Source organism: Emydura macquarii, unplaced genomic scaffold (assembly GCF_026122565.2).
Source record: "Emydura macquarii macquarii isolate MOO-44397 ecotype Brisbane River unplaced genomic scaffold, CSIRO-AGI_Emac_v2 contig_705, whole genome shotgun sequence".
NCBI lineage: Eukaryota > Metazoa > Chordata > Testudines > Chelidae > Emydura > Emydura macquarii.
The window spans coordinates 9,058,127-9,084,838 of NW_027130842.1; the positions used below are offsets into that span (position 1 = coordinate 9,058,127).

Here is a 26,712-nt window from a genome sequence, read left to right on the forward strand (position 1 = left end):
AATAGAGGAATAAACTGTTTATTTTTGCATATTTGGAATGGCTCATTAAAAGGTACTTCTAACTCCTTTTCCATTCTGTCAGGTATGTAGTCATTATACAGTGTGGGAAATAAATAACAGCCTGCCAGTCATCACTGCTTATATATATTCTAGATGTAAGAACTACATAGCAAAATGAAATAAATGAGAATTACTTGTGATTGACATATGTATACTTGTCTTAATTTTAAATCTACACTACAATACGAAATCTTCCATAAGAAGTGTTGATATTACTATGACAGTAGTAAAAATGAGGTGCTTTTTAAAACCTTGTAGGTGGGTAGTCATTTACAATGAGTCATCAATGAAAGATTCTTTGTCTGGAGTTGAACACTTTATGCAAAATACTGTATATTCATTGAACACTATATAGGAAAGCCACTTTAAAAGTTGTAGCACTATAATTGTGTTTAGGAGTACATAAATTACTTTTGTTGGCCATATTTTAAGTTTAAGGTATTTTAGTCAGAAAATACTTCCTCACTTGGCAGATCAACACATGAATTCATCCTAATTTCATCCTGACTGTTATAAGGCTGTTGCTCATTTAATTTACCATATATCACTTCCTTTTAAATGGAGACAGATTACATTTCATATTAATACTGGCACCAAAGTGAAAAGGTAACAAATATTTGTGTGGTACTCATGTGGCAAATACAATGCAACACAACCTCTATGAATAATAAATATGAAACAGTGCTCATTCTTAAAAATGATTAAAAGTAAAATCCTGCAGTTTTTTGTGTAGACAAAACTCCCATTATTTTTAGTGGATATTTTGCCTGTGAGGTCTCAGTTCTGCAATCTGAGCTCTTATCCAGGACAACTTTTAACGCAAACACTGGGACACTAGTGAAGAGAAGTATAGTATGTGGTCACTTTTCTAATGTAATTTCAACTTTTCATTATTATCATCAATGTTTTAAATCTGCATTAAACAACCCCAATTATGAAAGCAATATGTTTTTTAAAATGCATGTTTAAAATAACATGTATTCTATACAATCAATGGCCCCAGTTCAGGAAAACATGCCTAATTATTCAGGACAACACTTAAGAATGTGGTTTAATTTCAACTATGGTATGTGTATAAATCCTTTTGAACTCAATGGGACTTAAGCAAGTGCTTAACATTAAGAGTGCACATAGGCGTTGTCCTAAATCAGAGCCAAAATTTGAAGTTCTTTAATATTATTATTCATTACTAGTACCTCTGAAGCACCACCATAAGCCTTAGACAGACTTGAATTTTGAAGATATATAGCAGCTTTATTACATATTCTGTTGTACACAATTTGCACATTTTTATTTTTGTTGCCTGTTTCTTGCATTGGAGTGATAATTTTATACACATATATTCAAGCATAAATTAAACAAAAAATCCACATCATAAGCAGCTTGAGAAGATGAATTCCTTAGTGAGAAATAATCTGCTTTCATGAAGATATTGTTAGTTAGGAAAGGGATAAAACAAGATGGGTACAAAATGCCTATACCATTAAAATGGGAGGAGGTGGTAGCACTTTGGAGGAGAGGATTAAAATACAAGATGACCTTAATAAATTGGGAGAACTGCTCTGAAATCAACAAGATGAAATTTAATAAAGATAAGTGCAAAATACTTCACTTAGGAAGGAAAAATCAAATGTAAACCAATAAAATGGGGAATAACTGGCTAGGCACTAATACTGCTGAAAAGGATCAGGAGGTTATAGTGGATCACAAATTGAATACAAGTTAACAATGTGACGAAGCTGCAAAAAAGGCTAATACCATTTTGGGGTGGATTAACAGGACTAATATGTAAAACATGGGAGGTAATTGTCTTGCTCTACTCAGCACTGGTGAGATTGCAACTGGAATACCGTATCCAGTTCTGGGTGCCACACTTTAAGAAAGATATGGACAAACTGGTTAGAGTCCAGAGGACAACAACAAAAATAATAAAATGGATTAGAAAATTTGACCTATGAGTTGATGTCAGGTGTTGGCTGCGTATGTGTTTTTCCAGTGTGTATGCTGTTCCTGCTTTGCACAAATAACCAGTACAGCAAACCATGATTGGATTACCCAATAAGACCAGAGATCTGTTTCAGTAACAAAGGCACCAGTCCAGGTTTATTGCCGACGAAGCACAGTAAAAAAGCACCCTATATGTGCTACAAGTACACTTAATACATGTATGCCCATGACAATGGACTGGCTCAGTAAATGATGGGACTTTCCATTCCTCATTTGGCCAGACGACGACACTTCCTTTGAGACCATCTTTTATACATCCACAAGTTTCATATTGCCTCTCCGATGTGTGTAGTTGCCACCCTCTGATGTGGCAAGATGCCACCCTTTACTTTGTACAGAATGGTTCGATTAAGACAACTCTATCATATTGTTATCTTGACCTTGGAGGGGGCAGTATGTCCTTGTTCTCTTTGAGGAATGCACTTGTTCCATTCCTGGTATCAGGATGTTCTGGCATGTGCTTCTGTGTTCTGTGCATAGCATTTCTTTAGGAATGAGTATTTCTGCAATATCAGCCCTGTTCTTGTAATTTTTGATTTCTGCAAACTTTGCTTCATAATAATAGGGCTTAATTGCTCCCTTAGCTCAGGCTCAGCCCTGTGGTCCTGGTCCATCATACTAAGCCTTGTGTCTTAGGTTCTTAATTTCTACTGCATGAGGAAAGGTTAAAAAACCTGGATGTATTAAATCTTGAGGAAAAAGACTGAGGGGGGACCTGATAAGTCTTCAAATGTGTTCATGGCTTCAATATGGAATGGATTCAATAGCAGAAAGACCCAATCCAGAATATCCTATATCCTGGTGGTTACGGTGTGTTCCTGAGAAGTGGGAAACATAAGTTTACATTGCTGCTCCAAATCAGACAAAGGGAACATTATGAACCTGATTCTCCTGCATGCTGAGTGCTTAATCTAACCACTGGCCTAACTGTGATAAGGGTACTACTGGCATGACATTTTATAAGAAAGATCTTCGGTATCTAACTCCCGGAAAGGGTTTACAGTTGTGAATATCAAGCAGAGATAAGTACCTAAAACCATTTATGGGTGGCACAAGCCCCACCCCTCTCTTCAGCATTTTCTGTTGGATACTTTAGGCAGCTTTCCTGCTCACCTTGTTGGCTTTTGTGAACCCCTCTCTTAGGCACCGAATTCTCCCCATTCTTTGTATAGGATTCCTAGACATCTAAGTCAGTGCTGTGGAGTCTATGAGGAATACTTAACCTAAGGTTAGGTATTGCAGCACTGAGTATAAGTTCTCTTTGTGGATCTAGCCCTTGATGGTTGGTTATTTCTATAAAGGTGATTTCTGTTAAGTGAGTTATTGAAAGGGTTTAGGAACACTGAAAAGGCTACAGTAAATACTAAATAAAAACTGGAAGAGGAGATAGTAAAGGAAAAACTTCCTGCACTTGTTCTGGCCATGGCTCATGTTTACTGGATCATAGAAAGCCAGAAGAAATTGACAGGCTACATAAACAAAAGGAAGAGTACTGTGAATTCTTAGACAACATTGGAAGGAAATTAATTAAGTGCTTGCACTGGCCAAGGAAGATTTGGATAAGCAGAAAAATAAATTACTCCTTCGGACAGTGATTGAATTAAAGGAGTGGCTGGAGCCAAACCAGAAGAATGTGCTGCTAAGACAATCTAACTTTAGGAGCTGAAGAAGTGGCTGAAAATGAAGAAAATGTAGAAAGCAGAGCTGGGTCTTAAATATTTCTTTAAAATAACTTACATTTAGTGATAGGATACTCATCTCCTGAAAAAGAGATGGTGGTTTAAACAGCAATATTTCCCTATGGGACATGAAATCTTATATATGATCAGTAATGTGAAATGAGGAGAGCCAAGGACTTTTGGAGGCAAGTACAATGTGTAAAATATATTAAGTATTTTCTATAAGATTCCATTGCTAAGTAATAAGAAAAAATAAAAATATCTATAAAAAGTTAAAATAGTTAAGTAATCTACATTATGGAAGCAAAGTGTTATTGTGCTAATGTAGTGAAGGTTTGCTCTAGTACACTAATTTAAATCTAGAGTAGCTTCAGTGACCTCATGACATTAGTTCAGATTTACACCAGTCTAGCAGAATTTTCCCATAATAAAGAATGTTATAATTAAAGGTAGTCTGTTTGTGAATTTAAATAAGAATAAGACCACAAAAGGAGAACAGAAAATTTGAGGTAAAAGTTTATTATAGAGATAAAAGAAAAGTTTGAGTTCCTATGAAGTTTCTGAGGAGTGGAGCACTCAGCGCTGTGCAAGAGCTCCTCCTTCTCTTTACAAGGGCTGCAGATAAATGGGTCTTTAGTTGAAGACAGTAAAACTAAGGGGCCCCATAGGCATAATAACAGATGGGGAATTTATAAAGCCCATTAAAATGCAGTGTTGGGCTGGGTGAAATTCTGCTCACTCCCACAGAGGGCGCCATAGCAACCGAGCCACAAGATTCTGTGACAGTTGGGGAGAGCACAAGGATCATCCAAGGAAACCTTCTGGTTGCCCCTTCTCCAGCTGTGGAGGAGATTTTGGGACTGGGGCCAGGAGCATCGTTTCAGAAAAATTCTGGGAGTGAGCAACGTGGTGTCAGTATATGGAGCATTATATCCTGCAGAGTTAGGGGCAGGGGAGTGGAAGTCACAGTGGGGCATAGAAACCTATGAAAAATCTGGAGAGGGGACAAAGCAAGGTCAGGGGGTGGGGCAACTGCTCTTTTGCCCCATAGCAAATGATGTCCCTGATTGGGACTGGGGTGTCAAATATTGGAAAGAGAGTTCAGACATCTGGGTAAGAAAGGCCTGAGTAAGGCCCAGGGAGGAGGTTGGGCAAAGGCAGTTTACTTTGCAAAGAGAGGATGTGGTTATTGGGTAAGAAGAGCAGGGAGACAGGAAGCTTTGAAATACTGCAGCTAAACCCTGAGAGATGAGATAAGCGGGATGTTTACTGCACTGTAAAATTAAAGACCTAATCCTATGCCCATAGAAGTCAATGGGAGCAGGAATTAAAGTAATAGGAAGGGTTGAGTTGGTGAAAGGCATCAGTTGGAGAGGCAAGGGGAGAAAATTAGAGTACTACACAAAATAGCAACATTTGCATATATTATTGTAATTTATTATTTGTATTACAGTAGCTCCGAGAGACACCAGTCAGAATCAGGTTCCCCTTGTGCTTGTGTGTATTAAAAACCACAGCAAAAAACAGTCTCTGCTCCAAAGACCTTAACATATATTTAAAGACCGTACTCACTGGAGGGCACACAATAGGGAGGGTCAGGAAATGAAAGTGACTGTAGTAGGAAAAACATGGTTATACAGGCCCCAAATCATCAAATACTTAAGCACATACTTAATTTTATTAACGTGAGGTGATAACAGTTGTATGTGTTGCCTTTCTACTCCCTGTTCTTATTCCTGTTTAGCTGCTAGCTACCTGCGGTTTGGACTGTTATCACATTTTGTTCAGACTGTTGCTGATTTCACCAGTTCACAGTTATTACATGTTTTGATTGACAACCTACCTACGTGTCCTACTTCAGGTTTTTTTTTGTGTTTTTAGATTGCTGTTCTGGGGTGCATCAGAGCATAACATCTGAATAGTCTTATTAACTTCAAATAGTCCTATTAACTTCAAAGGAACTGCTCACACTAGTAAAGTTAAGGTCATGGGTAAGTGTTTGCAGGCTTAGGGATGGCAATGTGAACTCAGTGTAACTACTCACATCCCTAAAGTAAAATTACTTACAAGCCTAAATATTTGCCATATTGAGCCCTTTAATGTAACCATACAAGAAGAACAGTCAAGTTGCAGTATTTTCCTTTCCTGTTTATTGTTTATAGTATAAATTATATATATAATATAAATTGTTTATAGTATAAACAATTGTAAGAAGATGGAGGAAATCAAACTAAAACTTAAAAATTATGGGCTAACAATGTATGGGACAATGGATAATAAAACAGGAGCTGGAACTATCTACGTATTTTACAAAAAGAACATAATTTGTTTTATAAACAGGAATACAACAATAACAAAAACATTAATTTTTTATACAAAATATACGTTGGTCCTTATCTAAGCCTATTTCTATTAAATATTTCCAACAGACTTATAGTATCTCTTCGGTCAACTGAATGCACTCCTTTGAGGATGATTTGAGGAATTCCAATGTTCACCCCTTTCATCTCACAGGTAATAAAAGGAAGTGGCAGTTTCAATTCAGGACTGTCAACCATTTTTTAAAATTATGTATATCTTATCTTTTTCCCAACTACTCATGCAACTTAGACCTGCTTGGCATACAACTCCAAATTGAATTACTGAGTTGTTAACCCCAGGGAAATAATGAATAGAAGTCTCATTTCTGTTACCTCAGAGATGCCATGGAGAATCCATGAGATAATCTTTCCAAATTATACAAGATCTGAATCACCACCACTACACGTTTTTTATCATCTATCTATCTATCTATCTATATCTGTGCACTTAAATGTATTGTTCTCCCTAATAAACCTCAATTCTATGTATAATGTAGAGATATCAAGTAAGTGTACCATTTGGTCTAATGCTATTCTTAAGGTATTCTTGCTACAGCTAGGTAATGCCACTGTCTAAAATTACCAGGAATTATTTTTCTCATAAGTCATAATTATAATAGATTCCACCACTTCATTCATCAACTGAAGAGGTTTGTATGTATGATTTGTATTTCAGAAGATTTTTTTTCAACTTAAAAAAAGAAAAAAGAATTAATGCTTGAGGCAAAGATGATCATTACTCTTCACTGTTGAGTATATGACTCAGTGTGAGATAAGAACTGTCATTCTGCAACACAGAAATGGACAGTCTACCTTGATATTCTGTAACTGACAGTAGCCAGTGTCAGATACTTCAAAGAAAGGTGTAACTCTTCTCCACCCACCTAAATTGTTCAGTTGTATAACACCACCCTGAAAGGAAATGTCTTCCTAACCCGTGATCAGTTTATACCTTATAAAATGAGGAGGGAGAGCCCTTATAAATATTTTCTTTATTATAGTAACTTTAGCTGTTTTACTTGTTATGGTGAAACAGTTCCTGCACAGTTAAGGTTTTAACCAGTTTGCGAGCTTGCATTATGCTCTAGAACCCCTAAAACTTTTTTTGTTGGAAAATTGCTTTGGCTTGATCGGAAAGCAAAGGGTGATTGTTTCTGGAAAGTTCAAACAATTCTGGAGGTATAGGCCATTAAAATTTTCCTCTGATTTGAAATTGTGTCCTCTCTCCAGCTCGAAAGGGCTTTCTACCTTGCTAAACCATCCACATGTTCCATATAGTTACATTTCCTTGAACACCAATGAAGCACCTCTAGTGTTAGGAAAATATATGTAATTAGGCAAAATTATTAACTATTATTTTGTGACTAGTTCTGGGACCAATCCTGCTCTCAGTGATTTGAACAGTAACATGTTGTCATTGATCTCTGACTAAGAACATAAGGGACCTTCTGTAGTTCAGTTAACGTAGCTCTTCCTTGAGATCCCGTGGCAGCGGTCCGTGTTTTTAGATACGTAGCATCAGGGCTCTAGTCTATCTCTGCAGGTGGCTGGGTTTATTATGAAGAGGTGGTGAGCAGCCTCACCACAGCTGGGATCCATCCGTGACCATAAGTGGGTATGGTTAAACCAGGGGTGCCTCACTGTGGTTACGGCTGAACAATTGATACTACCCAGACACAGAGTGGAGGAACCGCACTCTCCCGCTACCTGCCATGTGATCCCCGCTGCCACATCAGAGTGGCAGAAGGTTGTTGTGGTGTTTGCGCAGAGGACTCAAAAGCGCGCCCCCGGAAGCGCAGGGTGAGAGTCTAGTCTCTGCTCAGAGGTCACTTTCTCCATCCCAGCGTGTGCATCCCCACAGCCACCTTCCCTTCCCGGGGTTACCTCCCGTCAAGCTTCCCCCCCCGCCCCGCATCAGAAGCAGGGACACCGACATCCGGGTGCTGCTGGCGCCCTTTGCGCGCATGCTCTCCGGAGCCGCCGCCGCTGGCTGGGCGAGGAGGCAGCGGTAGCCACAGCGGCTGCTGCTGCTCGTCAGGGCGCTGCGCTTCCGCGTTGTGGGGCGAGAGGGCTAGACAGGGAGGAGGGAGCGGCGGCTGGAACAGGGGCCGGAGGCCGGTGGTGGCAGGGGGCGGGCCGGCAGCAGCAGCAGCGAGCAGCCCTCACTTCTCCTCAGGCACGCGCCGCACTGAAATTGACGCGCGGAGGGCAGCAGGCTGCTGAGCCGAGGGAAGGGCGAGCGTGAAAGGCAGGGACTGCGGCGGCCGCGGCACATGGAGGGCTAACAGCGACCGCTATGTGAGGCGGGGTGGGCGACAGGGGCCGAGGCCGTCGCTGTCACGTCGCTGCGGCTGCACCGAGAGGCAGCCTCGGCGGGGGGCAGGGGCCTCGGCAACGGGAAGGGCCCGGAGCGGGGCCAAGGCTGAGCGAGCGTCTGGGGCCTCGGCAGCTGCAGGAAGGGGGGCCAGGTCGTCTGAGGTCTCGAGAGGAGGCGGCGGGGGGGGAGCCGATTTACCTTCTAGGGTTCACTTGGCTGATGCCCCCTTTCCCAGGCTCCACACCGCGCCCTAGGCTTCCCTCTTCGGTAGGCTACCCCTCCCCTGCCGGCTCAGGGGCTCGCCGCCTGCCGGGGTCCGCCGCCCTACCTTTGGCTTCCCGTTTCCGTGAATGAGGGGAACCTCTTGGACACCGCCACCAGAAGCCTAGCCCCGCGCCGCCTGCGCTGCAGGGATCTCCGCTTCCCTCGGTGTGCGGGGGGTGTCCGGAAAGGGGGAAGGCGGCGGCGGGGGGGGGCAGAAGAACAGGGAGCGGCGCCGCCGAGATCATGAGGAAATTTAACATCAGGAAGGTGCTGGACGGCCTGACAGCGGTCTCGTCATCCTCCTCGGCTTCCTCCTCCTCGCAGCAACAGCAGTCTGGGAACCGGGAGAGCGACATCCCGGAGACGCTCCAGTCCGAGCATTTCCAGCTCTGCAAGGTGAATACTGCAGCCAGGAGCCCCGTTCACAGCCCTGGGGGAGATAATGTAGCCATGATGGGCTCTGCGGGTTTTGGGCTCTTTGATTTTAAATACCTACAATTATCTGAACCCCTCCAGTCTTTAGGGGTGGGGAAAGAATGTTGGGGGAGCTGTAAAAGGTTTGCTTGATTGTTTTGTGGGAATCATCATCTTTTCCTTCGCTTGACAATTACTGGATTGATTCTCTAGCTTCTAGGCTATTTTCATGCACATAATACCGTGTCTTTTCAGAATAAGCTGGGGAGTGGGGGGAGTGGAAAGCAAGGGGGGTGAAAGCTGCTCTTGATAGACTGGAAGTATGGGGAATCTAACGCTTTGCATTATTTGAAGTGCATTTATCCTTTTGCATCTCAAACGGGCTGTAAACATTTGTGCCGAATTTGTTGTAGCTTGTTATCAAGTAGACACTGCTGATATTCCCAGCAGATTTGAGGCAGAAGAGAAGTTAATATTGTTTATTGCTTGGTCGTATATTTATTGCATTTGAGGTCTGTACGTTTGTAAAAGGATGGTGTAGTGAATTAATCCAACAGCTGCACCAAGAGGAATAAAAACTAATTTGAATACTAACACCCATTTCTATTTTTACAACACTCAGGGCCTCCTAGTTATATCAGCTTGTTTAGGTATATTGCTTTACATTTTACCTAGTGTCCCATGCATTTTAACCAGCAACTTGAAAGAGGTAAGGGATCTGCAAAGGAAAAAGCAATATTGATTTAAATGGCCTTGTTTACAGTTGCACTGCAATACCTTATCACTTTCAAAATTATTAAAAGTTGAGAGGCATGGCTGCTTAACATCACCTATTTAACCTCATCAAAGTAAAACCAGCATGTGTGTATGCATTTCTGAGATTCTAAATCACTACACTGGCATCTGTATATTTGTAATTTGAATGTATGATTTCTTTAAAATATAAAAGCTAGCATTTGTATCAGTTTAATTTTTCATTTGCATAGCTATGATCAAGATTAAATCATTATATTAATATTTTTGTATGAAAAGTGAGCTATGCAATGAAACAGCACAATTCATTAATTTGAATCAATTATTGTCCTACCAGTACAGTTAATTTGTTAACAGCACAAGCAGTAATTAAAATCTTGACTAGTCAAAAAAGGTAGCTATTCCAATAGCTTAATATTAAGTATTGGTTTTGGGGCGGGGGTGTCTGATTTCTTTTAAAACGCTATCCTAGAGAGAGGCTGCCCTATGTCCTGTTTGAGAGAAATGGCGGTGGCTCTCTGAAGAGCAGTTCTAATGATTTGTAGTTGTTTAATTTACAGTACTGGCTGCATTGTCAAACTTCCCAGGAAACATCTCATATTTTAATTGTTGAATGCCTTGTACACAGCTATAAACAAGAAGCCAGAGAGTAGGGAAAGGGACAAAAATAAAATGGGGGTAGGAGAGTAGGTGGTGGCTTTTTTTAATGAAAGGGGTAAAAATCAAATCCAAGTTTCAATAACCATTCATGTTCAAGGATGAATGAATAGATTCTCTATCAGAAATTTTCTGTAATCATTTCAGGCTAACTGGCTGTTTGCATAAAGTCTTTTCTCCTAAATACTTTTTCCTTACTGAAGTGCAATTAAAACTGAACCCCTCCCCTTAATACACTTTTTTTATTTTTATTTATTTTTGGGTCTGCTGCTTGATCCACCATTACTACACTGCTCTGACTTGTTAGACTGTACGCCATGGTTTCCCCTATCAGCCTTCGGCCTTGGCATTTGATCCTGTTCAGAAGATACTGGCTATCGGGACTCAAACTGGAGCTTTAAGACTGTATCCTTTGATTCTGTTATAAAAAAGAAAATCACTGTGCTGCCAATTGGAGCCATGTCCTGGCTTATTCTTCTGCTTTTTTGGGCTAGTGTGAGGAAGCACTCTGGAACCAGGTATGAATTTGCATTTGAGTGAGAGGGGAGAGGGAAAAGCCTTGGTTGCTGTTGCTGGGCTCTCTCTTTTTTGTGTCTGTGAGCACGTGCACTCATGTTTTGAGGATGTGCTAGTGGTGTGATGTATGGCTTCTCATTTCCACTCTCTTGGATTGGTATGTGTGTCTGTGAAGTTTGTCTGTTGTGTTGTCATTTTTACAACAGTTAAACACAAGTCTCAATAGAGGCCTAGGCTAGCATGTATTAAAGATTGTGATGCTGTTGTCTTTTTGGACTTGAAAATCTTCCAGTGGGAAATGTCAGCTACGTGCTTGTATGTGGATTTTCTTTTGGGGGGCTGCTTTTTAATGCTATAATTATTTGCCATTTGTTTTTTAAGCCACCACAAGATTGTGTTAGCAGCATCACTCCATCTTCTACAGTTGTACATTTTAGTGTTAATGATATAAATTACTCAGACTAGCATATTGAATTTGTAGCATAAATCAACAATAACTGTGTTCTTCTATCTTTGACAGTGTGTACATTGTACTAACTAAATGAAAATGTAGTTGCATTTATTTGGTTAAGAGAAAGGGCCTAAATTGGAATTGCCTGAACATCACTTAATAGGGGAATATAGTCAATTGAATTTGCCATTATCCTGAAATCTATGAACCTTTGACACTTCTAGAAGCTTCAAATTATCTTTCTAGAAAAAAATTAATTAATCCCTTTATAAACTGCAGGTAAATCTCATTTTTGTTCTTGCTGCTGCTTTGATACTCCTTGCTACTGTTTATAGTATTCTTGGAGTTAAACTAACATGATGATAACCCCACCTTCTTCAAATAAAAATGAAATACATTGCTGCAAGAATATTAATGGATTTTTCAGCCTTTTTAACCTCTCATCAGATGATTTAAGTAAACTGTTATAGGAGAGAGTCAGATACAGGAGAGAATTTTAGATATAAACTGAATGGGAGTAAAAGGTGTTAAAACATACAAATGTTAAACATAAATTTTATTATAATTGATAAAGAGTGCATTGTTCTTGGGAGCAGCATATTATAAGGATAATCTTAGTATTTTATTAAAACTATCCTTCAGTAAATAATTAAGTTATCTATTGAAGATATCTCTTACAAACAGGTCACCATTTGTTTTCCATAAATAAATTGGCAATTCATGGCATCCCTAGTGAAGCATTGAATGTTTTATAATGAAGGGGTAACCTTTAAAGGTGGTTTTAATGAAGAAGGGAATTAATTGCCTGAAATCAGTGTAATAGCGCCTTATGAGTTTACTTGCTTTTTTAGTAGGCAAGAATAAGCATTCTGAAGGATGAGCAAGTTTAACTTGAGCAGCATGCAAACACATGATGTTTTGTTTTACTCTTTTGATATTTTCATGGAAATGTTGAAACAGTTGTACTGAACTAGTGAAATGGAGAGAAATGTATTTCAAAATGTTCTGCTTATCTGGAACATCTAACTGGTAAATCTTTGGCTACTGTTTGATATTACTTACAGAGTTTGGGAAAAAGCCACTTGCTTAAGGCACTTAAACTTTGTCTGAATTGGAATGGAGGGCAAAACTATCAGTCTCTGCAGAATTTAAACCTTCACTTCTTGTGTTTGTTTGTTGTTTTTTTGTGTGTTTGTTTGTGGGGGGGAAACATTCCAAATATAAAACAATGTTTCACTTCAGGAGTGTGTAGGCATGACTCTGCTGCTAATAGCCTTCTCAAAGAGAGTGAAATTGACATTTGTTAGTTTGGCAGCTATTACTCAGAACCTTGCAGAGTGCAAAGAAATTGACAAGGATGTCTTTCACAGTTGATACTTAATGGATACTCTGAACAGAAACATGGTCCAGAGCTACTCACTGGGGAATAGGACCCAAAAGGAAGGTATTGAGTAACAGACTTACCTTCTTTCTGCGTCCACACACTCTCTGGTACCATCTACATAGGAGTAGGGAGTGTAATTAGTAGGGTGTCTTTCAGCAGCTGGGAATTAAATGAGACGTCTCCCCACTTCCGTTGTCCTGAATCTAATTTGTGGGATTTTCCCTTGTCTGTTGTATTGGCCTCTGACGTGTAAATACTAATGCCATGTTGGTATGTACAGCGTTGCAGTGGCACAGCTGTATTGATACAGCTACACTGCTGCAGCACGTCTGGTGAAGATACTCTATGGCATAGTTTCTCAACCTGTGGTACACGTACAGGCAGGGGGTACATGGCGAAAAACCCAGTGAAGGGAGGCGAGCAACAACCGCTGACTTCTGGGGCTGCCAGGTGGCAGCCACCTGCTTCCCGCCTGTTCCCAGCTGGGAGGCAGGTGGCCCATACAGTGTGATTTGCCCCAAGCCCGCACTTCTCTAGGGCCGCACCTCCCTAGGGCCCATGGGGAGCACTGCTACAATCTGGTGGGCTGCTTGTGCCTACTCATACCTCACAAGTTCCCACTTGTGTGAGGAGAATACCATGTGACCCCACCATCAGGCCATAGTCATTGGCTGGCATTGACCTTTGCTCCTATATGGAGGAAGGGGAGGAGGAAGGAGGGGAGAAACAGCAGGGGGTTTTGTGATCTGCCACAGCCACACAGCACTGCAGAACTCTCCTGCTTTATGAGAAATAGTCATCCAGTGGTAAAGGGGAAAAAGATTGTATTTCTCAGAGTGGAAAATTGAGTGTTCTGGTACTTATTAAATTTGTTCAGAAATTAGGGGGTACTTGCTACCTAAAAGGTTGAGAAACACTGTTCTATGCTGACGGGAGAAAGCTCACCCATTAGTATAAAAATGTCACCTCCAGGAGATGTGGTAGCTTAGTTGGCGGGAGAAGCTCTTGCACCTACATAGCGCTCTCCACCCTGGCTCTTATGTTGGTGTAACATATGTTACTTGGGGGGGTGGAATACGCATGCCAAAGAGTGCCATAAATTTTGCTGACATAGGCTGTAGTGTAGACGTAGCCTAAGTAAATTTTTAGGTTATGACTTCCTTATGAAAGGATGTCTATAGACGAGCATATGTATAACTCTGGAATTATAATGACTGCTGTAGTTAACTTGATATTTAAGAATTAAATCCATCAGGAGGTGTGATGAGTAGGTTCTTAGACACTCTCTATAAATTTATATGGGAGATTCCTTTTCATGAGAGGTCCTCAACTTTGTTTCTATTAAAATTTTTACCTGATGCAGTTTTAAATTTAAAACTGCAACATGATTTAACTCACTAAAATGGATAGGGCCAAAATGTTTTACAAATCATGAGATTGAATGATATTCATTATTAGGCAACTCTTTTAATGCTTTTTGTCATGTCTCTATTGAGTACTTAAACCATTTTAAAAACTGTTCTAGTGAGTAGTTTGGAACTGCTTCAGGTTTTAAAATAAGTACTGGTTAGAGCTGTGCACGGTGTGGGCAGGTGTGTGACACCTTCTCTATGGTTCTGCCATCTAATTCCTGTCCACTGTGGCCATGTCTGCACCTGGAAAAAGGTATGTTTTTAGCACATTTAATAACTATTTAAATATCAGGATTTTAACACCACAGTTGCATTAAAAAATGCACCCTTTTTCTTGGGGCTAGCCTGCACTAGAAATGCTACAGTAGCACAGCTTCACCAATGCCACTGTAGCACAACTGGTAAAGATACTATGCCTATGGGAGCGAGCTCTTCTGTCAGCATAATAAAAGGTGGTAGCTATGTTGATGGGAGAAGCTTTCTCACTAACATAGTACTGTCCACACTGGTGCTTAGATCCATGTAACTTAGGTTGCTCTGGGGCTTGGCTTATTTACATCCCTGAGCGACATAAGTTACACCGACATATGTGGTAGTGTGTACAAGCCCTTAGTGAAAAGGAGACATAAGAGTATGACTACATTAGACATTTTTTTTTACCTTGAATTAATTGATTGGAAATTAACTTAATGCAATTAACACCTTTATAAAGGTTCATCTGGACACTCCCCAAATGCTACTCCACAGTGGCTTACAAACCCATTCCGCCATATATCTGTGAAAAAGTGGAATATGCAACCTACTTGTTCTTCCTAATAATTCCTAGTATATCTACCAATATAGTATACTTAATTGGCTAAAGTTGAAAAAAAAGAGAGTTCCAAAAAGAGAAACCATATCTAGACTTTCTTAATATTGATCTTTCTTTATGATGATCTTTCTGTTAGTCTGTAATTGGCAATCACTTAACTTGAAATAAACTCTAGTGAACACATGGTTTTGCTATTCCATTCCCAGCTTGTTCCTTCCTTGATCAGTAGTTACTTCTGGATTTTGTTGTAGCCTGAGAAACAGAGCTGTCCATGAGGTACTAGAAAGGGATCACAAAATTTATTTCTACTTGTGACCTTACCTAGTGTTTGAACTTGGGTCATCAGAGTGACAGGCTAGTGCCCAAGCCCACTCCAACATATAGTTCCGAATATGTGGTTAAATATGCAACCTATTAGTTCTTATTAATATTTCCATAAAGTTTCTTGGAAGTTTTCCTGATTCAAATTTGGCTAACGGGGGTAATTTAAAAAATACACTTTCTTAAGCAATTATCCTTCTGAAGCATTGTACTAGTTTGAGAAGTATTATACACCTGAAATAGAAAACCATATTATGAGTTCTTCAAATAAGAGGAACTGTGCTCCATAGCAGACTGAGCTGTTAACAAGTGAATCAGTAAGAATGGAGTCTCCCTAATTGTGTTTGACAGCTATGGATAGAAAAATGTGGAGACCACACTTTCAAACAAAATCACACAGCTTTTTAGTAGATGGAGGCAGAAGGTACCATGTTTCTTATTGGTTTAGTGCTGAGCACAGGAACTTCTCTATGCATTCTCTGCTCTCCAGAATTTCATGAAAGATTGAGGGAGATCTGTAGTAGCATGCCATGTTCACAGCTGAGACTCTAGTTCTTGCGCGTGATAACTCAGTAGATTTCTTCCCTTCCCTGGATGGAAGGACCTGCTAAGAAATATATAAGAATTTGGACAAACTTTGTTTAGTATCCTAGATGCTGCAAGGAAACTATCAGAATAGCTTTTTTTCCCTTTGTTAGTCATTTCCAATTTCCTTTTGTTCAGAAATCATTCTGCAGATATACATACTCAGATTTGGCTGAAATTTATCTAACAACACACTTGTCCCGCCCATCCCCTCCAAAAAAAGGCAAGCAAGCATATCTGTTAGACTTTCTCAATGCTGGTCTTTCTTCAAGATGACCTTTCCTTTGGTGTCTAATTTAATATGGCATTGTTGAGGGCCTTGGACATGCCCAGTGTCTTACTGAATAAACATGCTCCTTTTTTATTTTCGCTCATGCATTGAAAGATTACTAAAAGGTACAGCACAAAAGATTCAGAGAGTCCAACCCATTGAAAACTTGATCTGGTTCTATTAAGGGAGGCAAGGTAAGGTTATTGATTAGAGCAGGAGTTTGTGAGGAGACCTTGGTCTCATGCCCTACTACTGCTTATATGCTCCATGAACTTGGGCATTTTTCTGTGCTTTAGTTTTCCTAGCTGTAAAATTAAGATGGCACAGCCTTTTGCAAAATCCCTTGAGATTCTCTCATAAAAGGTACTGCATAAATAGAAATTGTTGTTCTACAAGCCTTAAAGCCTTCAGTTGCATCTTGGAGCTTAGTCGCTCTCACACTCAAGATACTCTTCCTTGTTATGATTATTTCCAATAGAAGATCTTCAGAACCTATCAGTGGAATTACAACATTGTGCCTTCTACACAGACAAAACTGTGTCTAGGACTTCAGGACTTCTATATTTTTTTTCATAATGAGTCGATTTTTTTTCATTAATCACAGGAGAGATTTCTTCCTTGTATATACACAATTCACAAAAAAGAGAAAAATTGGTAATTTGAATGCTCATCACATGGTCAAAATAATACACATTGAAAGGGCCAAGTCATTTCAAGTGTCAGCCTCTTTTCTTGTCCTCTTCTTTCTCACAGTGACAGAGAAGAAAACTACTAAATCTTCAGTAAGTGGCTAAACTTTTATGTATTTGAGACATAGAAAACTTATTTTGGTTGATTTAAGGCCGCTCTGCAAAGGCCACATCTACAACATGGGCCAAAAAGACCTACACTTGCATTTTCAAGGAATTATAAGCTGAATGTGAAGTTTTTGGTGTCCCTTCTGAAAAGAATGCTTCATACTGTAGTACTTGAATAACCTTATTCTAGACTTGAATCTCTCTCTGTACGTAAATTTTGACTAAATGTATAATTCTCCTTCAGAGTTCCACCGCTGTTAAGATTTCATTATGACTGATAGTCCTGGATTTAATAGAGGGAAGAAATAGCATATCATACTTTCCTCTGAATATCTACATGCACCAAACCATTTCCTCCTGTCTTTGGGTATTGACTTGATTCTTAATTGTTAGTATCCAGTCTTCAACACTAGCTTTTGTGTATATAATATCATTTTAAAACAACATTAATATCCCCTCATATTCCTTGTGCATATGAAGATGATATACAGTTTTGATTTTCCCTCCCATCATTTTGCCTCCCTTCAGGGAGGCAGGTTGATTCTTTTCTTATAATTAATAGGTTTAGTTCTTTCCCACTGTCTCTAGGGAAATAGAAAGGGCTTAGTAGGTTCGTGGGGTTAGTGGCTCTATATATTCAGTATAAAACACTAGCTTTTGTTTTCCAAATCTTTTCTTTTGAGTTTGAAAAAAATACATTTTGAGAGTCCAGCAATGTCAGACTAATTTGCCATTTTGTAGTGCAAGAACCTTTTATTTAAAAAAAAAATTGTCTGAAGGTCCTTTCTTATTAGAGCAGAATCTGTGTGTGCTAACATAATTTTGGGTGAGGACTATGTGATAGCACCAAGCAGGCAATAAATATTTCTCACAAATAAATCAGAGCATTTTCAGACATCATGGCATGTACTATTATATTGCTACAGTTTTAACTCTTGTACTCCTTCCTATTATTCATATTTATCCAAAGTCCAAAGAATATGGTTCCAGAAGAGCTTTCTGAGAGTGGACCATATTTTGGAAGAGAATGTCCTTGCGTATCTTTGGAAAAGCAGTAGAATTTGCATCAAGCAGTATGTTTTGCTTTATCTCTGAATTAAGGGCCTGGAACAAAAGAAGTATGTTCAACTTGTATGTTACAGTGTGGGCCCCTGAAAAACAGCACATGCAGTGTGGAAAATTGGACACGAATACTTCTGAATGAGAGCCATAGAAACAGGGCTTGTTAAGTTTTGGCAACCTGATGTCAGCATTGACTCCTTTTTCTGGAAAACTATAGTTTTGGTCTTGCGAATGTGTGTCCAATGAGCAGATGTGAGGTGACATAAAGATGAGATCCCACACTGCAGAAGGCACAGATACTGTGGGAGAAAGAGAATATTAAAAAGGGTCCCTGTTGCTTAGAACAGTGTCTAGCAATAAAAAAGAGAATCAAATTTGTAAAGTAAATCCTTATTCCTGTAGTAGCCAGTGCTTGAATGATAGTACAGTGAGAAATGCTATCTAAATATTTGTATAATACAAGAACATGGGGGAAGTTTTCATTCACTCCTGCTTAGTAATTATATGCTAATTGATTCTCATTTGAAAGACAGAGACCGCCCTTTAGGGTAACTTTGTGGGATTAAAGGTTACATTACGTTTTTAATGTAGGTCATATTTTAATCTTTTTTTTTTGTTCTGTTGCTGTGCCTGACCCATTCCCATCAGAAGGTAACTGCACTTTTCTTTTTGAAAGGGAATGATGGTGTTTTACTTTCACTAAGGTATGCTCTGCAAGCAAGCATGATACCACTCACTAGGGGACCTGATGTATTCACTCTCCACTGGCTAGGAGATCAAGTGACCAGGATTGTGAACCAGGATTGTCTGCATGGCAGTACATAGCCTTTCCAGTGCCACCAGACTGTCTTGCTGCAAGTTCTTAAATATGATTCCTGAATATTTCATTTTATGTTGAATCACAGTAGGTTCTTGAGTTGTGTTATCAGACCAACAGCCATAGTGAGGCTATGCCAGTGGTTGTAATCTTCAGCTCAGTTAGTGATATGTGAGGTGACCAGTATTTCTGTGTCATTTGATTCATTACAGGCACTATCTTGATGATCTTACATAAAATATTTTTTATTACTTTATATTCTTTGTAAATTAAAATATTTGTTCACATTGTTGGCTTTAATGTGAAACCCTATCCTTTGTTATGTAAAGATTTACTGGCATAATAACCATTCAAAATCAATTGCAGTTGCACCCTGTGCACCACTTTAAACATCTGGGGGGGGGGGAAGGTCTGGTACGAAACAGTGAAAGCCTTAGAAATAGTTAAAATTAAAGCTCTTATCCATTAATTCTGTTGCATGAAAGAGCAGTGCAAATCTGTAGCCTGTGGAAGACTCCTATATACAGGATTTATAGGATGAGATAAGCATGGAGTTTCATCCTGAAACCTGATTTAGCTAGTTTTTATTTAAGCCAGATCTTTAATTTTATTTTAACATGCCTTCCCATAAAATGACCTTTTACTGTGTAACTTAAAGATTTTAAAATGGTGATTATTTACCTGGTTTGACATGTTGACTGCTCCAGAGGATCTGTTTGATAATATTCTCATATGCAAATTAACACAATGCTGTTCGTCAGTCAAAACCCCATCTTTTGGTGATGAGCGTAAAAAAAACCCCCACTCTAAATCTATCTGAAATTGTCCATGTGTTTGGAGGGGTGTGATGGGGCATACAAACCCCATAGAAGGCAAGAAGTGATTGAAGAGCAGGTCTGGGCTCAGGCTGTCCTGCACCTGTAAGACACACCAATTTCGGCAAAGGAGCCTTAAAAAAGGGAGAAGTTCAGTTCAGCAGAGGCATGGCCTGCAGAAATGGACAGATCTCTCATCTTCTGCTCCCAGAAAGGAGAACTGCAGAGACTCAAGCTGCCTTTAGTTGCTTATGAGCATAGAGTGATAGGACACCTGACTGGAGGATCATGGTAGGACAGAGAAGTTGTTGCTGCTCTTTATTTCTGTTAATTTAGTTTCCTTTCCTTTGTGGCCTTGAGAACTGGGGCTAAGGGTTTGGCTCTGGGGTAGACTCCTACTGAGAATATGAACCTCCTGAGAAGAAGGTAGGCCAATGTACAAAGTAGTCCGTGGAAGAAGCAAAACGTCTGACCAGACACTTAAACTACTTGCAACAAATGTCAGAACCCAGAGTAGAGGGATGGGATGGGTTTCCCTGCAACTGCAGTAGGAAAACTAACAGGAAGACCCCAGACACAAGGAGCTGGAAGGACTGTTGAGCCTAAACCAGGGCCATCAATCTGGTCTTAGGACTATTGGTTAAAAACCCTATCTTGTCCTGGTCCACCGGTAGTTCTCTTTTGCCATGCGACTTGGCCCTCCAATCACATCACCTTTGGTCTCATCCTCTTCAGGATAACAGGCATATAGAAGGAAAAATAGTTGGCAAAGTTGCACCTAGCCACAGTGTGAAGTGTTGAGTCGCTTTGCCAGAGAGTAATGTAATTAGCCACCACTTGGAAAGACTTTTTTTTTTTTTTTACTTGATACTGGAATAAAACATATTCCCTTTTTAAAAGTATATGCTAGTTAGCTGCAGTAGTGCTGTAAGATTCTACAATGCAAGTCAGTCAGAATTTAGACTACATTATAATTCTTTAAAATATTTGTTTTTAATTTTGTGTTGCTGAAATTCAGGGATAGGAATCTCCTTATCTTTCTGCTTTTTGTATTTCTGCTGTATAAGAAAGGTTCTAAGCACAGATATCTTTCATTCAAACAAATTCTATCAACTGAAAGATTGGGTAGTTAATTTGTAATGGTTTTAAAACATGCTTTTCATTAGTACAGAAAGAATGAAGTGTAAATGAAGTTCTCTTTTAGGATTTTTAAGCAATGTCAAGCAATGTTGATTATGCCGATTAAAGTGTCTGAAACATAAGAATGATGCTGAATAGAGTTTTCTTTAAAAATAGATGCCAGGGCTGGTCTTAGGACACTTGATAAGGTGCAGTGCAGATAAGTGTTGCAAATGTGCAAAATCAGCTGCTAAGCCACTGTTTGTCCTGACTGGCGGCAAGAAGCTGTAGCCATCACAGAAAAGGAAGAGATTTCTATCTTGATGCAAATAGCAGCCAACCAACTAAAGCACAAATGAATGTGTCCACTAAAATACTGAAGATCATTCAAGACTCCTCCCATTTTTGTCAATTTTTTACAAAAATGTGGATTTTGGCTGTAGGCGATTGATATTCATACTTTTTTTAACTGATTGCACACTTGATGTCATTAAGTTTTCAAAACACATTTAATTCACACAAAAATTGAGTAATAATCTATTACTAAATGATAAGAGAACAGCAGAGCTGTGGAAGAATCAATCCAACCTGTATTTAATGCAGCACAGTGGTTTCAAGTTGTAATAACAGTTGCTCTGCAAAATTTTGATCCTGTTTGTGAAGGAAGCAGCACTTGTTCTGATAATTATAATCAATAGATGGACTGAGGTGCTTAATTTGCTTTTTGTGTACTTGTTTGTTACTGTAATAGGGTATCACATGGAGAATACAGTAATAGATTTTGTGATTAATTTACAGTACATTGACTGGATTAATGTACTTGGGTGTGATTAGTATGTATCTTCTCATGCAGTTAGCCTTTGTTACATTTTCAAATACATTAGTTTGTTTACAGAATGTTAATGCACCTTGTTTCATTTGAGAACTATTTTTGGTTGAACTATGTAAGCTTCATTGTAGAGGTACAATTTAAAAAAATCATGCTTACTCACATGCAGTGTTTTGCCCGTGTAATACTAAAATAAATTTGCTTTTGCAGCCTTCCTTTGTACTTTACTTTTTACATGATATTTGTGTATCAATCTGACATAATAAAAATAAAGCCAGAAAATCTCAATTTAAAGATGGGTAATAGCAAGGAAATCAACTGAAAAAACAGATGGAAAATGAACATAGAATTTTTCAGTTAGAGTTCCTGTTAAGTAACTAGATGTAATCTGTTTTGTCACTAACATGGTAAGGTTTTTAATACTCACTTATCCTTCAAAACGGGAAAATATAGCTTTTTTTAAATTTTTTTTTTTAAGAATTCAAGATGAGATAAATTGCAGAGAAAGATTAGTGCAGCAACTTCCCTCTTGAAAGTACATAATATTTTCTTGACCTGGCAATGTCTGCTTTTCCACAAAAGTGTCCTAGTGGCTCTAGATCCAGTGGCATCAGCTAATTCAGTGTCTGCTGCTAAATTGCTTTCCTTTTAGTTTCTATCCTTTCCTTTTGAAACGAAATCTGTCCTGAAAATTATTCCATTTTCTGCAGCATATGTTGCTGCCTATAACTTGACTGTCTCATTCTTTGTTTCAGATTCTATCCATGCAAGCAGTATTTGTGGTAGGCCCATTTTTAGTGACCATTCAAGGGACTTGCAAAAATACGTAACTTAATGGATAGTAAAGATGGAGCAGAATTGTATGTGTTTTTGAGGATGCTTTAGGGTAAGCTCGTAAATCAGGGAGTTGCCTAACAAAGCTCGTCTCTTGTACAGGTTTTGCTGTATTGAGTCTCAAAGGATAATAGAAACTAATTTGAACAGTCACTCTGCAAAAATGCCATTGTGGGAACCCAGGTTTGTACATCAACTTCCCTGTCAAATATATTTGGTTTACAGGTAAAAAGATGCTTTTCCTTCCAAACTGCCAGCACTATAAACTGTCTTGACTGAGGGATAAACTGGGTTCTTTACCTTTTGCTCACCCTGGCCAGAAATAAAATATCTGTAGATTCAACTTTTGTCCTCAATTATGTGTGCTACTTACTCCATTGTCTTCAAATTAGGTCTTTTGTGACACATGTGCACCTCTGTCTTAAATTTGCATAGGTTTAACTGATTGAACTTTGTAAAACTATTCTGTTGAAGCATGAGACTAACAGAATCTATATAGCACACTCAGTCTTAGCTTTGTTGGCTTTTTGGTAGTAACAAAAGCAAAAAAAAATCTTTTTGTTGCTACAGGTAGCAGATATGACTCTGATCAATCCAGAAAGCAGATCTGTTGAGTAAGAGTGCAGTTTTTACATAGGGACTCTTCAAAATGAAACCACCTTTTAATGTTTTGGAATAGTTTTAAGGTACTTAATATTAGTGAAAAGTGATGTATGGATTTATGGATATAAGTTCCAACAATAAACAAGGATTACATAATGAACATTTCAGTTGGAAAAGGCTACTGTGTAGTCTAGCCCATCTTCTGCATTGTCTGGATTAATTTAATTTAGAACATCTGATAGTTAGATGTCTAGTGTAGTATTAATAGCTCCATTTTAGTACTAATGACTGCAGTTTCACAGCCTGCCTTGGCGGGGTGACAAAATTCCAGAAGCTGGGGATTTAAAGCCCTAGAGCCAAATTCTCTGCTGGTGTGACTTCAGTCTCTTCTATTGTTGTTCTGGTTTCAGAAGGGCCACGGAAATAGACTCATTCATTGACTGGTGCTTAAATCATGGTAATGGACACTAGAAATACTGAAAAGTTTTCATCAATTGCTCTTAAAGAAAACACTGTAAATTTCAAACTGCATTGTGTAATGCTGCAAGAAAAAATTAATTAAAATTATATTTTATTTTTACTTCTTATATTTCATTTGTATGGATTTCTTTGACCTATTTGATTTGAAAACCTTCATTCCTCTTCCATAATTCTTATACTCTCCATTTGTATGCTAGAAGAGCAACATGATAAAAATAAAATATAAAAAAGCAGAGCCCCGACTTCTGATATGCAGTTGTGGAACTTTTGGTTAGGTGCTATCAGCACATAGGCAAAAGAAAAATTACACCAAGTATTTTGGTGCATAGTACTCTACGTTCTGGCCTCTCTACTGAATTTGTTGTTGCTGCTTGTAAATCTCTCAAGTTTGGTTGAGGACCCTCAGCCCATCAGAGCAAAAGAGAATTGCATAACCACTCTATTGTTAGTTTTGAATAACTTCAAAGTGATTATGCAACTTCTTTGATTGTGTTTGAACTCAGTACTTAGTTGTGGGTCTATCTGTCCACAACAAACATGGTTTCAGTTTCTGAACCTCTTCTTGATCCTGTCGCCAACTAACTCCAATTATTAAATGTAACTTAATTTAAAAAACAAAACAAAACTGCTGTTAGTAGGGATGGGAGAAAAGGAGACTGACTTAACTTGTTCCTTAAGGAAGGGGTGAGAAGCTGAGGTGACCATTATTGGGGGTGTATATATATATTCATATGTTGAGTAGTAGCAGTTAAATGGAGCAGAGGGACTTAAAGTAACAGAGTGGAAGGGTGAGAAGCTGGAGAGCACACTTTTTTATGATGATGATTTGGAGGTTTCCCTGTTAATTTTATAATAACCATATTGTGATGTGCTAATCCACCCTGCCTTCAGCCATTATGTTAGCTAAAGATACCATTATATTGTAAACAGAGTACTGTCTTCAATTATTTTAAAAATTTCCTTTGAATAATAAGCTGCAGGAAAACAACCCTGTGCTATTTTAAAAACATTTCATGTATATTTCATCCTATGTAGGATGCTTATACTATAAGATACCAACTCTCATACCGCAGATGCTCAATAATTCTTATTTCCTTAGTCCTTCTCATCCCTAGTGGTGGTTGTCCCCCTTTTCCTCATCAAGAAACAATTCAGGCTTACCCTTCATGCTGTACCTGTTCTGAGGATAAACAAACTATAGATTTCCACACTAGCTCAACCTGGTAATTTTGCATCTGAACTTAATCCACTAAGGTTTTGAAAAATGAACCAACTAAGCCCAATTCTTTTGTTACAAAATGTTGACAGTGATTTTTATTTGCAGCATATAACATCTTAATGCTTTCATCAGACTATGAAAAATGAATTTTTTCAACCATGGAACATATGTCTTAACATATAGAAAAAAAGTTATACTGGGATCTTGCATTAGGTTGTGGTACTTGAAATCAACATCGAATGCAATCGATAATTTAATTCTGAACAAATTCACATGGTGGTTGTTGACAACACATTTATCTCTATCTTGACTCCAGATTTTTATAATCAACTGTACATGTTTCATAATGCAAATATATTTGTGTTATATTTACAATTGTTCAACTATTTTTAGTTTGCGTAACTTTTTGCAAAGATGCCTGTTTTTCAATCTAACAATTTTTTACATTATAACATTTGTCTGGTAGTGACTACTGTATTTTAAGGTTATCTTAAACTTATAACATGCTGTTTTGACAGCTGATAAGTTTTTGAAGATTGTTCTCTGAGCCTGAAACTGTTTGTGCTTGGTCTTCTCTCAGAAGTGATTTTTTAAAAATAGAAAGTTTAAAAAAAAAATCTCAGCCATTCTTTATGGAAGAGCAGTGATTGTGGTGAGGGAGAGTACTTATTCAGCTTATTATTTTCCCCTCTTTAATAACTCCATTGTCTAAACAAAGACTTTAGTGGAAGATTAAACTTTTTCTAAGCTTGGGGGTGGGAGGAGAATTTAAAAATAAAATCTATAAACAAATGAGGGATTTTTTTTTTTGAGTAGGCTCAATTAGCATCTTTTTTTATCCATCCAAATTTGATGAAGCCCTCAACTAACTGTTTTGTGTTTTCAAAGTGTGCAGCTTCTTGGTTCGGTTTAGTCTAATCCTTCATAATGCTTATTCTCTTCCAATGCAAGGGAGGTAGTGAAAAGAGAGTGTGAGCAATGAGAAGAGGTGGAAAGACAGAGAGTAACAGACTGCATAGAGAACATAAAAGATTAGCGAGGGTAAGTGTATGGAGGGGAAGTCTCCATTGGTGATGTGGAAGAGGGAGGGAAAGAAGAATGAAAAGAAGATTGAACAAATATGGAAAAGTAGGAGAGGACACAACATGAAAAAGCAAAGGGGGAGATGGATATGAATGCAGGAAAAAGGGAATAATTCTACTCGGTAAAAGAAGAAAAACTGAGGGAGAACAGAAGAAGTGGAAATACTTACCTAGTGGATGGATAGAAAGAAACATGAGGCACAGCTTTAAAAAGAAAAAAGGTGATTGAAGGGTTTGGGGACTTGTCATGAATTAGGGTCAGAAAGATTTAGGAGATTGACAGGCCTGACTGAAACTAGGTATCACCAGATAACCTGGTCTGTGAGGCACAGTATCTAACTTAGGTCATTAAGCTTTTTAAAGGTGATATTAATTTTCACTGGTGTTTTGTATCTTCAGTGACCCATCTCTTAGAGAATGCAAAATGTCTTCAAAATCCTACTTTTTGTGTGTAAGTAACTGGAGAAAACTGGTTTGGAATATGAGAGTGGTTGCCCTAGATCAAGGTAGACATCTAAGCTGACCCAGGCACAGGGACTAGAGAATGGAGATCTGTGGACGCAGCAAAGAATTACTGGTTGGCTAGCAAGCAGTGCTGACAGCCAAACCAAAGTGATCAAGATGAAGAAGATAGTTTACATCCCTGGAAAGCAATTAACTTTTTCTTTTTCTCTGTAACTAAGCTAAACAGTCCTTTATCTAGTTTACCTTATGAAAAGTGTATATCTAGCTATATTATGCAAATTGTTGCTTTTGTTTTAAATTCAATCTTTTTGTTTTTAATCTTGTTTTG

The 26,712-nt window shown here is 38.6% G+C and overlaps 1 protein-coding gene across 2 annotated transcripts in view; it reads left to right on the top strand.

Annotated features, from left to right (window-relative positions):
- Positions 1-7,776: 7,776 nt before the first annotated feature.
- Positions 7,777-26,712, top strand: part of STXBP5 (syntaxin binding protein 5) — a 166,954-nt gene continuing 148,018 nt past the window's right edge. Inside the window, exons 1-3 of one of the 2 annotated variants that reach the window (XM_067542368.1) lie at positions 7,777-7,906; positions 8,659-9,083; positions 10,819-10,916. In XM_067542368.1, the coding sequence (XP_067398469.1) occupies positions 8,931-9,083; positions 10,819-10,916 (251 nt within the window). In that variant the 5' untranslated portion in view covers positions 7,777-7,906; positions 8,659-8,930. Of the gene's footprint in view, positions 7,907-8,282; positions 9,084-10,818; positions 10,917-26,712 lie in introns of both variants that reach the window. The other variant, XM_067542372.1, reaches the window with a different exon arrangement.